The 15587-nt window shown below is 38.8% G+C and overlaps 1 protein-coding gene across 1 annotated transcript in view; it reads left to right on the top strand.

Annotated features, from left to right (window-relative positions):
* The window catches only part of SLIT3 (slit guidance ligand 3), a 195073-nt gene that overhangs the window by 136147 nt on the left and 43339 nt on the right, over positions 1-15587 (top strand). The window contains exons 25-26 of the mRNA XM_033141837.1: positions 5079-5218; positions 13932-14025. Coding sequence (XP_032997728.1) covers positions 5079-5218; positions 13932-14025 — 234 coding nt within the window. The remainder of the gene's footprint in view (positions 1-5078; positions 5219-13931; positions 14026-15587) is intronic.

Below are 15587 nucleotides of genomic sequence, written 5' to 3'. Positions count from 1 at the left end.
GGGATGATGGGAATTGTAGGCCCAAAACAGCTGGAAGGCCAAGTTTGGCCATGCCTGTCTTAATTCCTAACCTCTACTCTAATCAAGTTTCCAACCTCTCTTGACTACACATTCAGATTTGATTAATCTTTGTTTTCTCTGGCAGTTATTTTTCTGTAGTTTATGCTTGCATATGAAATGAAACATGTCCCTGAGTCTTTTCAGTTCAGCAGAAGAACTAGTTTAAGGCTAATAATGTTTGCCCTCCCTGAAGTCTCAGTGTGGCACACAGAAGGAAATGAGTGGTTTGTGTTTAATGCAATGTAGTCCTCTTGCTTGAGATGCCAGTCAGAACAGACATAATTTTCGCAGTAGCTCTCCCAGCTACATCATTTATTTATTTGATTATTGACACAGAGTAGTTTGCATCAAATTATAAAAACAATACAATAAAACAATATCAAATATAATTAAAACAATTGCATAACTTTAATACACAACAGAAAAGGGTAACATTGAATTGTTCATCACTTCCATATGATCAACAAATAATTCTTTATAACATTCCTCTCCAAAACTCTACTGAAAGAGATGCTTCTTAACCTGTTTCTTACTATAATATCCTGAAGGAGCTAAACACATTTCAGTGGCAAAGGAATCCCACAGGCATGGGGCCACAACTGAAAAGGTCCTTTCCCAAAGCCTTGTGCTGAGTATTTCAGGCTGTATTGGGACCACCAGGAAAGTCTCATCTGTAGATCTCAAGGCATGGGCAGCTATATATAGGAGCAGGACTTTTAGCACCAATCAAAACAGATTAATTTTTAAAATGGGGATTAAATGCATTCAATCCACTGCCCCATCACCCCCGTGGCCACTGCATTTTGCATCAATTGTCATTTCCAAAAGCACATTACAATACTACATCTGGAACAAAAAATTGTATAGATTAATGGCTACCTTTAAGGAATAATTTATACTACACTTAGGTCCTGTGACGGGACAGCCAGGGAACGCCTTTGGGGAAGGGAGAGGAGAAAGGTCAGAACAGGAGCCTTTAGAAGGAGCCGGTCAGGAAGTGACGGGGGAGAGATCTGGAGGGAGCCAGGAGGTGTCAAGGCTCTCTGATGCTGAGGCACAGCATCAGCACCACCCTTGGAGCTCAGGGACGGAGAGAGAAATGGGGCCTCTGCCATCGGCTCTGGAGAGGAGGGAGTTAAAGCGCAAGGACCAGAGATGCCCCTTGAAGCTTCCATGCCTCCTCTGTTGGAGAAGGAGCCGCCGCAGGCTACTTCCTAAATCTGGAACCGAGGATTCAGACGCAAAAGCCTTACAGTCCTGTCTGTATATATGTAATAAAGACTTGTAAATATCTCTCTGAGTGAGCAGAGGGTGTTTATTGCGAAATGCATTCAGCCACCATCACAGGTCCTACTATCTGCATGCTTGCTATCCAAAAATTCACTTTTCCTCACTTGAATAATTATGCCCAAACCTTGCTATATGCTCTGCAGATTCAAAATCAAATCAAATCAAATCAAACTTTATTCACGTAGCCAACAGATTCACTTATCCAAACAAATGGCTTCCTTACTTACTTCCTTGCTTTGCTTGCCTTCGGCAGCCATTTTTGGACAGAAACTATGGAAGGAGAAGGGGAACTAGACTGAATGAATCAGAGAGCAGGAGTGTTGAGACAAATCAGTTTTTTACTTTGTCTTTCTTTTGCTGATTGGCTGCAGCCATTGAAAAAGCAGGGAGAGAGATTCAAAAAATCCTAGGTTACAGATATATCCATAGGAAATACCGGTAATTATAACCATGGACTTGTTATGTGAACAGTTTCCATGGAACATATTGTGTTCAGAAAGCTTATATGTAGATTTAAACTGCTTAGTGCTTATTTACAGTGGTACCTCGGGTTACGAACTTAATTCGTTCAGGAGGTCCGTTCTTAACATGAAACCGTTCTTAACCTGAGGCGCAGTTTCGCTAATGGGGCCTCCTGCTGCTGCCACGCTGCCAGAACGCGATTTCCGTTCTCATCCTGGGGCAAAGTTCTCAATCCAAGGTACTACCGGGTTAGCAGAGTTTGTAACCCAAAGTGTTTGTAACCCGAAGTGTTTGTAACCTGAGGTACCAGTGTATTTATTTAGCAGTTAATCAATCTGGATTAAATAAATAAATAAGCCCTCATTACATATGCCAATAAATAATAATTCTGGTTTCAAAATTTCTCTCCTCCTTTTCTGTCTTTTTTAACAAAGATATGGTTCCTGAGTTTTTAGCTAAAGCTTGAATGTTGTATGTTAGTGATGGAAATGCATATTGTTTGAACAGTGTTATCTTATTGCCAGTCCTTAAGTTATTAGTAGTATACTGTTTATTGTAAACATCACCTGTTCTAGTCAGAATGTGGCATACAGAAATAGACAATAAAAGAAGCTAGTACAGGCTCCTCATTTTTCTTTTATTTTCAAATGAAAGAATGAATCTGTGCTCCCAAACTGAGACCTTGTGTGCCAAGTTGCAGCCTAGAGCACATTTTTATGGCTGAGTTATAAAGCCCTGAAAAATGGGGTTTTGTAATGGAAACGGGAGACATGATGAATGGATCACTTTATTTAATTAGAGTTCTTTTATCCTACTCCCCCATCCCCTTTTCTTGGCTACAAAAGATGCTGTGCCAGCTCTTCCTGTCTTCTCTTATCTGCCTCATGTGATCCTGAGTATCACCAAAGGGTCAGAAAGAGGACGTTTTTTATTGGTACTAATGAGGTAAAAGACAGGCAAAGAAAATATTTCATACTGATTTAGTGTGCTTTAAGTAGAATTGATTCAAGCAGTTTGTTTTCAGTCATCCTTTCTAAAGATATATCCCTGTCCCTTCTAGCTATTATGACCTATGAGTGGTGAGTGTGGGATGAGAAGTGTCAGGAGCTCTTCTGCACAATCAGTTCAAATTGCTTTTATGGTTCTTTTATTATTTTGGGGGCATATGGTCTGCAAGTATCCAAGTTTTGTGTTGTCATGCTGTATAGTTGTGTACTACTTTGTCCTTACACTTTTAAAAGAAAAGTTGCTCCTTTTGCTCAGGAGAGACAACTTTCCCCTTTTTTGTTGTTCATGAATATGAAATAAGCAGATACTTTTGACTCAGCGATGTTGACTTCTACAAAATTGCCTGCCTCTGCTTTTTATTCTTTGTTTGTTCCTTTATCCAGCTACATATTTTATTTAGGGTTTTCCCATCTCAGGCTTTTTGCATACAGACTCCAGTGTACACAACACATGCTGTAGCTTTCAAGATCAGGGATGACTAAATTTGGCCCTCCAGATCTTGCTGAATTAAAGTTCCCATCGTTACAGGCCATTGATTCTGGCTGGGACTGATGGGAGAAATGTTTGAAAGGCCATATGTTACCCACTCCTGTCCTAGAATATACTTAAATGATGGGCTGCATTTTTTAATGCTTCCGCATCACAAGAAAAGGTAGTTCTTACACATAGAAAACTAGTGTGTCAGGGAAAAGGAGGACAACTTACTTGTTACTTTTCTACATATTGTGTGAGGGAGGGTTTCTGTGAATCTACCCTCTAAATTGCATTTTTTTAAAAAAAAAATTGTGGTATGTGCAACTACAAACAAATTTCATGCTTCTTATAGTACATTAGTGAAACTGGTATGTTGATATTTTTATATATAAAAAAGTGAACTGGTTAAAATGTTCCAGAAATCATATCTTCAAAACATTACTAAGTCTTTTTTGTTGTGTTGCCTGTTGTTGGTGAGCTGCTATAGACTAGAGTTAGAAAATGAATAAAACATAATTCAGAATTATTCCTGTTATCAGTTATTACATAAACATGCATTCACAGTCACATGTAAAAAGAAGTAATTAATGGTGGCTACTAATCATACAATTTTTATTGTTTTTTAAAGTGTTTTTACCTCACTTTTAACTCACTTTTCAGCCAAAATAGGCTCCCCAACCAAGCAGATTACTAAAACAGCTCTCTCTGGTATTGTTACACACCATCACAATCTCTGAGCTGTGCAAGATTCCAGGGGTACCAGGCACACTTACCAGAGTCTGTGTTTTCTTTTGTACAATAAGGGACAGGAGAGACTTTGTGTAAATAAACCATAAACCATAAACACACCATACAGGTGAAACTCGAAAAATCAGTAGAAAGGTTAATTTCTTTCAGTAATTCAACTTAAAAGGCGAAACTAATATATGAGATAGACTCATGACATGCAAAGCGAGATATGTCAAGCCTTTTATTTGTTATAATTGTGATGATTATAGTGTACAGCTGATGAGAACCCCAATTTAACAATTTCAACTTTGGGGATCTCATCAGCTGTGCACCATAATCATCACAATTATAACAAGCAAAGGCTTGACATATCTCGCTTTGCATGTCATGAGTCTATCTCATATATTAAACTTCAGTAGCTAATGAAAACAATTGCTTACATAAATGGACTTTTCCACGATATTCTAATTTTTCGAGCTTCACCTGTATATACAAGCTGGACCTAGATAGAGTGCAGAGCATTACATTCCAAAGGGGCCCTGTTTCTTCCATTGCTGCAGCCTCCAATTCAAAGAGAGCCCAAACACTGACTCTCTCTGCAGCATAAAACAGACTGCCCACCTCCTGCTCTTCCCTCCTACAATTCAGCTTGCAAAACAGACACATTTTTCCCTGTTCACTTACCTCATCACCCACTGCAATTCTGCCCCTTCCTCCTGAATCTCTGGCCTTTTATACCGGTATCTGCTTTACCCATTTTCTGTCCGGTCCAGAGAGTCTCTGTTATCGGCTTTCTGACATACAGCCAGCAAATAATTTTGAAGCCTGGTTTATAGCCAGGTTTTCAGTGTGGTTATTAGGAACCTTCAATGCTGGATATTACTAGATTCTGTCAATAGTTTATATTGGGTACCTTTCATGGGTCTCTTTGTTCAATACTGATGACCTTTAGTGGTCAACATATGCAAACCTAGTTTGTGCTGTTTCTGCTACCAACTTATTTCAGTCTGAAATGTAAATTAGTCTTCCTGTCTTGTTTACTCTTCTATTAAAAGTTGTTCCTGCCCTATTGGCTTTGAGGGTGAAAAATGTGAAATTAATCCAGATGACTGTGAAGATAATGATTGCGAGAACAATTCAACTTGTATGGATGGTGTAAACAATTATGCCTGCCTCTGCCTCCCTAATTATACAGGTAAGCAAATATATAAGGTATTTGTCCAAGGATCCAAGAATGCAAGCCACCAAATCATAACTGCTTATATTCACTGTACAGTGGTAAGGAATATCTACACTCTTATAAACCATGAAAATGTGAACTGGTCTTGCTACTCTCTGAGCATCAGACACTTAGTGAAAGGCTCCTTGTAAACTGGAGTGTATCACATATCATGGGATTTAATAAGTATCAGGTTTGAGCGGCTTGGTAAGTAAATCTAAAATTTCCCAAACTCTTAAAATGTTGTTTGGGGTCCTTTTGGGATGCTTTTATAAATGGTTGGCTGGGGTAAAAAACCTTACACCTGAACGAAAACTAATTGTAGCTTTTAACCATCTTTCTGCCAGAAACCTTTAAATTGCTGGAGCTCCAAGAGGAGAAGTTAGTAACTGATGCTTTGAGTCAATAGTTCTTTTCGTGTTCTTTCTATTTTTTATCCATTTATTTTTACGTTATAGTTTTGCTTTCTATATACATTATAAAGGATAGAAAAATGACACAGACAAAACAGCATCTTTCCTCTCAACTTGAAATAAGCGAAACGGTGTTTTCAAGCAATTGATGTGGGATGGGGATACTGCATCTCAAGAGACTTGCTGGAAATAATTTTGAACAAGGGCTTAGGATGGGATTTCAGCGTTGATAGTGGCTTTCATTGAGTTAATTCTGCCTCTACTCAGGATAGCGCAAATCTAAAGCTCTTGGCACAAAAAGTCTGTTGGGAAGGTTTTCAGTCATCCTCCACTTAAGTCTATAACAAAGCTCACTGGGGTTTGTTTACCTGCTTGCATGTTTGTCTTCATTATTTCAAGTGTGCTACTCAGAAATGAATGGAGATCATTAGGTTCAGAGATCATTGCTTTGTATTTCAAGAAAATCCATTTTGATCATACTAGGGAAACATAATTTTATTACTGCCTTGTGACTTGTGTGCAGCTTAGAGCTATTTCCTGTACTGACTCTCAAAAGAGGTATTGAATTCATTTGTATATTCTTTGTATAGTTGTATATTTGATTTTTTTTTCAAAAGAGAGTGATTGTAAAAGTGTCTTGGAATTTAGATGAAATACATTAAAGGTTGGATAATTTAGCTTGGAAAAGAGAAGTATCAGAGAAAGTAAGGTATAATTCAGTGAAATATGAAATCTACATTGTCTAAAAGTAGTATGTAGGTTAATTTTGCACATAATCTAGGAAGGCTTCCCCCCTTTACAACTGAGCATGATCCCACAGCGGAATAAAAATAAGGTCAAATGCTGTTTCAACCTTATTTAAAAATATTACAGCTGAACAATTTTACCACCAGTAATATCTGAAGTCATACCAATTCAGTTCTCAGGGAATTATGTGATCCTTACAAGGATCAAGCATGGCTGGTTTCTCATGCTTAAAAGTTAAGAATGGCCTGGCAGTTTGTAGGTTTCTTCTGGAATACATTGCCATTTGATAGACAGATGCTAAAATTACTGCAAAATTCCACTGGAAAAAATCTCTTTTTGGCTTAAACATGGTCAAGATTTTATCCCTAGTGACTAAATATGAAACCAATAAAAATGCCTTTGACATAAAGCACCTCTTCTGTTGCTTAATCTTTTAATCTGTGTCAAGTTGTTCTTGTTTAGTTACTTTTTGTGACCTTGTTTGATTATGGGAATACCTTGGAAAGATGATGTGCCTAGAAGTGGCACACACTTTACTTTGCAGTGTAACCAACAAATCATAATATAGTAGTAATGTACCCTAAATAATGATTTTTTTGGCTTCATAACCCAGTAGTGGGTTTCCCTGAAGCATTTTGCTTGCCTTGGGCTGCAGAACTACATGAACTCTGGGTCTGATGTAGCAGAGCTGCTTTAATGCTTTTATATGGCAACATTGCCCACTGCATATACGTTGCTAAAGGTAAAAAACCTTGCCAAAGATTGCTTCCAGAAGTCCTAGTAAATATATGAACGTGGTGCCTACTGTTTTGCAACTTTATGCTATTTTTTTTCTTTAGGTAGTTGCAAATATTAGCCAATTGTATAATGCTCCTTTTATTCCTGCCTTTTGGGGGAGGGGAGTTGCCTTTCAATATTTTTTTCCCTAGCTTTGGGCTCTGCACAAGATGTTTCTGAATAAAGCTGAAAATATTTTCCATGTCCTATTTCTTATTATAATTAATATTAAAAACAAATGTAAGGAGTGTCCTATATTCAGGCAATGGAAATACAGAACACATGGTATTTGGCTTTACCTTAACCAATCAGCTATTAAAATTGGAAGAAAATTTGGATTTATTTTTTAAAGTTGTTGGTACACCCAGTAGTTTCCTGTTCCACTGAACAAGTCAACAATGTGATTCAGATTATGGGTTTAAAACATTGAATGTAACATGAAACAAATGGCATGTATTCTGATGTGGTAATTCCATTGTGGTAAATTGGCAAAATAATTAAATGAAGCCAGCTCCATGAAAATTGTTTCTATGCTAGCTTGTTGTTTAGCTGCCTTAGTTCTGGAGTCATAGGAGGTCAGGATGAGTCAGTATTAACATATTGTTACATGTCACCCCAATCTCTGAGCAACGCAAGATTCCAGGGGTTTTAGGCTCGCTTTAACCCAGAGTCTGTTTCCGAACAATGAGGCACAACAGAGACTCTGGTGTCTTCATGATATATGGCTTATTTACACATATATGCAACCAGAGTCTACTGGGAAGGGTTCTCCAGCTTTACATTGCAAGAGTTTCTGACTTCTCCCAAAGCCATAGCACTAGATTCAAAACAGACATCAGCATCCTGCTTTTTGACCTTTGCACTTTCATTTCCAACATCCATCTTACACCACCATCCCAGCTTACAGGGATTTGCTGGCAACCAGTGTCAGGGAAGAGTTAGAGTTAGAAGCCTCCAGTTTCACAGAGGGAGGAAGCTTTCCCCAAGGGGAGGAGGAGAGCAGTGAAACTTAATAGAAGAGAGCAACAGAAACACCAGGGAGGGCCCGGATGTTCACAGGAAATGCAAGGGTTAAGTTATAGCTCAGATTTGGAGGAGGGGAGACACAAGCCAGCTCTAGCGAGGAGGTTAGAAAAAAGAGCGGGAAAGCGAATTTTGAGAGTTGCTGGTCACGAAGAAGCAGAGCTCAGAAGATATCTGAAATAAGTGAGGAGTAATAGTTAAAGATAAGAACTGTTTATAAGATTGTTTGTTAATACGCAATAAAAAGTTATAAAAGAATAAGAAGCGTCTGCGTGGTGATCTGAAGAAGATAACGACCAGCCCTGACAACCAGATTCTGACATACAGCTATGTGACAAGCCTTACATGGAGATTCTCCCATTTAAAAAAAAAAGACAAGGAAAAGCTCCACATGAACTTAGAACATTTCATCTGCTGTACTGCGCAACGAAAATCCTGCTAGCATGTGAGATGCTCTGTTTCAGTCTACATATCTCTTATTTACATTATCAATGCATTGTTTTGAAGAAATCTTGCAGAATTTACAACATCAGTCCAGCACACTAGACATTTCATTTGGAATCATCATAATTTGTTCTCTGTTTTTACTGGAAATGTAACTCACATCACCAGTCCATTTAGCCTGGAGAAGAGAAGGTTAAGGGGTGATATGATAGCCATGTTCAAATATATAAAAGGATGTCATATAGAGGAGGGTGAAAGGTTGTTTTCTGCTGCTCCAGAGAAGCGGACACGGGGCAATGGATTCAAACTATAAGAAAGAAGATTCCACCTAAACACTAGGAAGAACTTCCTGACAGTGAGAGCTGTTCGGCAGTGGAATTTGCTACCAAGGAGTGTGGTGGAGTCTCCTTCTTTGGAGGTCTTTAAGCAGAGGCTTGACAACCATCTGTCAGGAATGCTTTGATGGTGTTTCCTGCTTTGCAGGGGGTTGGACTGGATGGCCCTTGTGGTCTCTTCCAACTCTATGATTCTATGATTCTATGATTGTATTCTACTATTTTTTTGTGTTGTTCTCGTCAGAACAACACAGACCTGATTTATTGTAGTATTGTGTCTTGCAAATGTAATTGCAGGATGTTTAATAGTGCCAGAACCAGGCAGTAGCACAGAGTTGAGAACTAGGCTTTACTGGTGTCTGCCTGAGCCTACCGGTAACTACCAATTACTGTGCAAATAACAGAAATGAAACTGAAACTAAAGTGTTTTGCCCCTAAGGAACACTGTCAAAATTACTAAATTGTGTAGCTATGGAACAACCCAAAATTCTCAAATGCCAGCCAGAAACATATATAACAGTATAACAGTATGGATTTTCAAATTGCTGTTGAGGCTTTTCAGGGCTGCTGTTTTTTTCATTAGAAGCTTCCTCCTTGCTGCTTTTTAAATTTAAGTAGATAAGTAGTTTCTTCCTGTTCATTCCCTATGACTTTGGCAGTCCTGAATTGTCTCTCAATTAGACAGTTCCTGTTCTTGTTGCTTTGATTCCCCCTTAGTAACCAATTGCTCATTTATTATATTTTATGAGTTAAATTGTATGAATAAAAAAATAAGACAAAGTAGCATGGAAGGATCCTAGGGTGCAACTAGGAATGTCATTCACACATTAATCCAGTGCATGATAAAGTTTATTACATATATTATTCTAAATTTAAGCTACTTTAAACTGTTTTAATGTTGTAACCTGCTCTGGAATGTTAGGGTGAAGGGTGGGTTGTTGTTGCTGCATTCAAAAATGCAAAATATGAAAATATTAGTACCATTAGAGGTTGCTAGCACAAGCCAAAATAGAATTTCGTATGTCAAGTAAATTACATTTTAGGTTTCTTGTTCAGTTTGGTATGGTACTGAAAAAGATACTTTTTATTTCAAGCAGTGCAATTAAAAAAACTTTTATGACACATGGCATCTATACCTAGAGGCAAAGAATTAGCCCAAAGGCAGAGAATTCTGTTTTTAAAAACGTATAACACAGTATTTTGTAATTTTGGCAGCTTTACAAATAAAATATAATGATGAAAAAATAGAGGTGATAATAATAGTTTTTTAAAAATCCTAGCTTCTATGTTTTAGTTTACATGCAAAAGTTGAGATGAGGAAATGTGATGTCGTTGAGAAGGAACAAAAATTAAGCTTCATGCTGTGAATCTGTAGGTTTAATAATCATGTGCCAAAATTACCCCACAGTTCCGTGTGGATAAGCACATTGGAGATGATGTGGTAAGCAGCTCAGTTACTGCGGAAATGATAGAAGTAAGGTTAGATTTCTTGCTTACTGCATAATTAAAATGGCACTTTTAGGTCTTGTAGTTCGGGAGAGCAAGGAACTACCGTAGATGGCAGCTCATGTCTTTTATATATCAGGAAGAAGCTTCCTTGTAGAGGCATAAGGATGACATATGGTCTGGGAAAATACAATATTCTTAAGATTTTCTTTCAGAAATTACTTTTGGGCTTGACAAATTTGAGGAGTAAGTAGCACTACTTCACTTTTGCTAATAGTCATTTTTCTAAAAGTGTATTAGTTGGCTACTAAACATAGCTGTCAAGTTTTGGATTTGAAAATAAGGAATCAGCAGTCTCACCTATCCCGGGGACAGTCACATGTCAGTGGTGGGCGGAGCCAGAAGCAAAAGTGGGCGGAGCAGCAATGTAAACTCCAAGCGGGCTGGGAGCTGAGCAAAGAGGAGGGCAGCCATGTGCTCTGCGCAATGGAGCCCCATTGTCGTCTTGTCTGATCCCATAAAACAGGACAGGAAGCAGCAGCTGCTCAAAGGCACCCAGGCTCCGCCCACCAGCTAACCCTATTGGCCGGCTGAGGGGCTCAGCGGCAACAGATAGGGGCTGATGCAGGGGGAGAAATACACCCCCTGTAAGCATGGGAAACAGTTCCCACTTGCTTTGAGGGTTGAGGCTTTTCTCTCCAAGTAGGTGAGGTCTTCCCACCCAGTCCCTGGCCAGCAGGGGAGGAGCTGCTTCCATTAAAAACAGGAAATTTAAGGGAAATAAAAAATAAGGGAGAGCAGCAGGAAACTGCTTAAAATAAGGGAGAATCCAGGGGAAAACGGGATACTTGACAGCACTGCTACTAAATATAACATTGAGACTACAATCTTCTACCTACTTGGAAGGAAGTTGCATTGAATCAATGAGTATAGAAGTGTGTTCTAAATTACACTTGATTTTATTATAGTGGTTTCCAGCCTGGTGTGGGCTCAGGGAATAAATGATATCAGTGGAGTAAAAATGATGGCATATAATTTAATTATTTATTTGAACATGCCTCTTTATTCTTTAAATGAAGATTTCAAATATAGGAGTGATTGGTCATGACCCAGTAGCTCTGGCAGAAGTTGTGTCTGTTAGTGAAGGATGACTTGTTGAATAAAATTAAGCTTCATATGTTTGGCCGACAGACAAAATATAAAATATTTACTACAACTCATTGGTACTATAAAAAATCAATTTCAGCTTTAGCAAAGTTCTCAGTTCCATAATCAGTTGTGAGATCCTTAAAACTATTAGAAGGCCTGGGCCATTATTGACAGGTGCCAATTCTTGGTAAAATGGTTCTACCACTTTGTAGCTGTGGTGCTCTGAAAATTGCCTGGATTCCCCAGTCTCCAAACATTTGTTTTAGTATTTGAATGCAGTTCCATTATAACAAATCTGCAATGCCAACATAAATTCATGCTTTGTGTCCCCCCCATGTGCTCAGACAATATAAATAATTATCATTACCGAAGCATCTACTATAACTAGGTTCTGTACACAAGATAATATGCACTATCCTGATTTAGAAAATAAAACTCTCTGGTTTGGCATTCTCTGCAGAACTGAACAGGTGTCAGCTGGATTTATAACTGTTCCAGTAGTACCTCAAACTGATTTCCCCTCTTTTGTAAGAAAATCCCAGGTATAGGCCTAGCACTTTGGAGTGTCTGCTGGGAACCAGCAGCAAGTTATGAAAGTGCTGTAACTATACACAACCATATACTTTTTGAATACTTATTTGGTCATTCCCCCGAATCTGACTTGAGTTAGCACTGCTCCCCTCCCTTCAAGCAAGGTGAGTGCCATAAATTATTTATAGTTGGGGGAGCCCCATGAGGTTCTGACTTGGTTCAATTCCTTTTGACATCATTTACAACAGACGCTTAGCACAGATTTGTGAGTGTACAGTGCTTTAGCCATAAGCACTAGTAATATTGTAGGATGTTATTGTTGGATCCCCCCCCCAATAGTGAGTTTTGTCATTAAGCTGAATATGTAGCAAAATATGAAATTGACTCTGATCTGTTTGTATTTTTTGCCAGTGGAAGTTTTTGTTGTGGCTATTTAGAGACAGTTATGTGTCTGAAATGCATGTTGGGCTATTTACATATAGGACTTATCTGTGAAATTTTACATAGTCGGTCAAACTGCTCAGGAGACGTCTGGATCAAATATGTTATAAGGGTTTAATAAACCAGATATTACATATACAAAAAGGGTTTTGTGTCCTCCATGGGCAATATCTCAAGTCTGAGGTACTGAAGTGTAACCAAATAGGGCTGGATTTGAACATTGTGGATCTGTTCATTATTAGAATTTAAAAATACAAAACTAGACCTTGGACTGAACAGGTAATAACTAAAACCAGCTGAACTATTCCTTGCCCTTGAGGGCCATATTACCTAGAAGACAGCATATTCTTTGGGTTCAGGAGGTTCTATGCTCTTTTAGTAGATGTTTATTAATCATATGAAGTCTTCAATCTGTTTAACATTACAAAACAGACTATTTTTACCATTTTGAATAAATTTGCAATATTCTTGTAGGAAAAATAAAACATTGGCTCTAAATGAAAGTTAGTGCTTTGTTCAAAACATTTTTGCACCAATAATGTTACTCCACATGTTAATAAATGAGTCACTAGTTCTCTTTGCTGGTGGATCCAGGGACCTTGTCATGTGGTCAAGTACCAGTTAAAGCTTAATGTTGTGCCAAAGCAAGGAACAGTGTATGTGACATTACTCTCTATTCTGTTGTAAAACCTGTTCATTGAAATGGATATCATTATTGGTGTAAGGTAGTGAGCTGCTCCAAATCCAGAGAGCAGCTGTGGTAGTGTGTTGCAACAAAAACAACTTACTTTTGTGGCACCTTGGGCAAACAGGTTTATTGTGGCCTGATAACACTTTCTCAGATGCCTCTTCATCTTGTCCACAAAGGCTTAGGCCACAATAAAGGCTCATCCATGCGTATGTTTGCTCTGCACCTCCATGCATGTCCGGGCTTTCCAGGTTCACAGTATATTGTGTTGCCCCAGCATTTCCCCCACAAAACCCCAGTCTTTACTGCTGTGATGGCGCAAAACTCAATCCACCGAAACCCCAAATTGCTGTTTGCTCCAGTTTAGCATTAAAGATTGGGTTTTCACAAGGAAAGCACTGAAGAAGAAGAAAAGATCACTCTGACATGGAGCTCTAGAGCGTGGACCATGCCTGGAAAGCACAGAGGAACAGTGTGTGGATAAGCCCTTAATCTGTGCCACAAGATTCAGCTTGTTCAACAGTTTGTTGGGTTCGCTTTTCTTTAGTCTGCACACCATCAGACCTTTGCATTAATCTGTTAGGCTTCAATGGTCATTTGTCCCTAAATCTTTTTTCCACAATAGTTCAAGAAAATCAACCAATGTCTCACATCAGATTTGCTTTAAAAGCCCTCTTAATTTGTTTCTACCCCAGGGGAGCTATGTGATGAGGTGATCAACCATTGTGTCCCCGAGCTAAATCCTTGCAAACATGACTCCAAATGTATCGCTTTTGACAAAGAATACAGGTAAGCAAACACATATTGATAGTTTCTGAATGCGCCATTGTAAACTACATGGGGGAGCATGTATCCTAATTAACAAAATTCTTTTGAGTGTTGTTTTTGAGAAATGCCTATGGAATTCCACATGTGAGGGTGAAGTGAAAAGAGGAGTCTGCTCTTTGATCCCGCTCTTTCAAACCTGACACTTTAGTTAAGAGCAGTAGACTCATAATCTGGTGAACTGGGTTCGCGTCTCCACTCCTCCACATGCAGCTACTGGGTGACCTTGGGCTAGTCACACTTCTTTGAAGTCTCTCAGCCCCACTCACCTCACAGAGTGTTTGTTGTGGGGGAGGAAGGGAAAGGAGAATGTTAGCCGCTTTGAGACTCCTTCGGGTGGTGATAAAGCGGGATATCAAATCCAAACTCTTCTTCTTCTTTACAGTCATTCTCATCTCACCACTCTTGGTGCTGCCAATGTTGCCTTTTTATCATTGTAGCCACCAAATTTCTCCGTCTCTAGACTTATTCACACTTAACTTTTGTCCACGTTTCCCACAACCAGTCAGCACTTTCAAGCTCTGTGTCAGAGCACTCTTTTTTGTTTTGTTTTGTGACAGAATGCAGCTGAGGAACAGCATCAGGAAATGGAGCTGTTCTCACCTGAGAGGTGTTTCTCAGAGTTGTTAAACACATGGTGTGGTGAGTAATGCCGCCATCTAGTTTCAGAAGTCAGATAACACATATGTTTGTCTATTCCTTGTTTCCTTCCTCCTTTTGACCAGTCCATTTTATGACAAGCTATACAAGCCTGAGGAGGAGACAGGAAATTGGTCCAGAGGAGGAGAGAAAGTAACAGACAGAGATCTGTGTTTCCTGTCTTTGAGCACTAGAGGGCAGCATGCATAACCTACCATGCCATGTACTCACTGCTGTTGGAGAACCATGGTAGCTGGAGAAATAGCAAATTCAGTATTCTTAGCTTTGGAACAAGATGTATCGACAGGAGCATAGCATGCATAGAATCAAAGGTAAACTGAAGGTAATCTAGATTGAAATATAGCTGGAGAGATGGAAATAAATTTCCAAAAATAAACACACAAGACTCTAAAGCGAGGTCCACAAAACTAGCTTTGGAATTCCACAGTAGCACTTAACAGATAATCTTGAACTATAATCCTCTTCAAAGCGAAAAAAGAATGGTAAGTTAAATGTTACCATTTCAATTATCCCTGCAAAGCATGATGTCACCATTTATGGAGATAAAGGAAATCTGGTAATTTGTTGCTACTGTAATTAGTAGTTACTTGGGGGAGGGGAATACTTAGACTCAGCAGTAACAAAACAAATGCAGTAACACAAGGTGGGGGAAATCAGCACCTGAGGAAGTGAAAGCAATAATTTGAAGTATTTGGCTGCTCTAACATATTTTGGATCATTTTTAGTATTTTGGTCTCCATGGCTGTGATTATTGAATTGGGGCATTTAAAATATATATATAACTGCCCCCTCTACATAATTAATTGCAATTTGCTCATTTTTAAGAATTTCTATGTCATTCTCCATAAAAATGTCCAGAGCAGTAT

Source organism: Lacerta agilis, chromosome 2, assembly GCF_009819535.1.
Source record: "Lacerta agilis isolate rLacAgi1 chromosome 2, rLacAgi1.pri, whole genome shotgun sequence".
Taxonomy (NCBI): Eukaryota; Metazoa; Chordata; class Lepidosauria; order Squamata; family Lacertidae; genus Lacerta; species Lacerta agilis.
The sequence above is the reverse complement of the archived record's forward strand: the minus strand, read 5'-3'. Positions and strand labels throughout refer to the sequence as shown.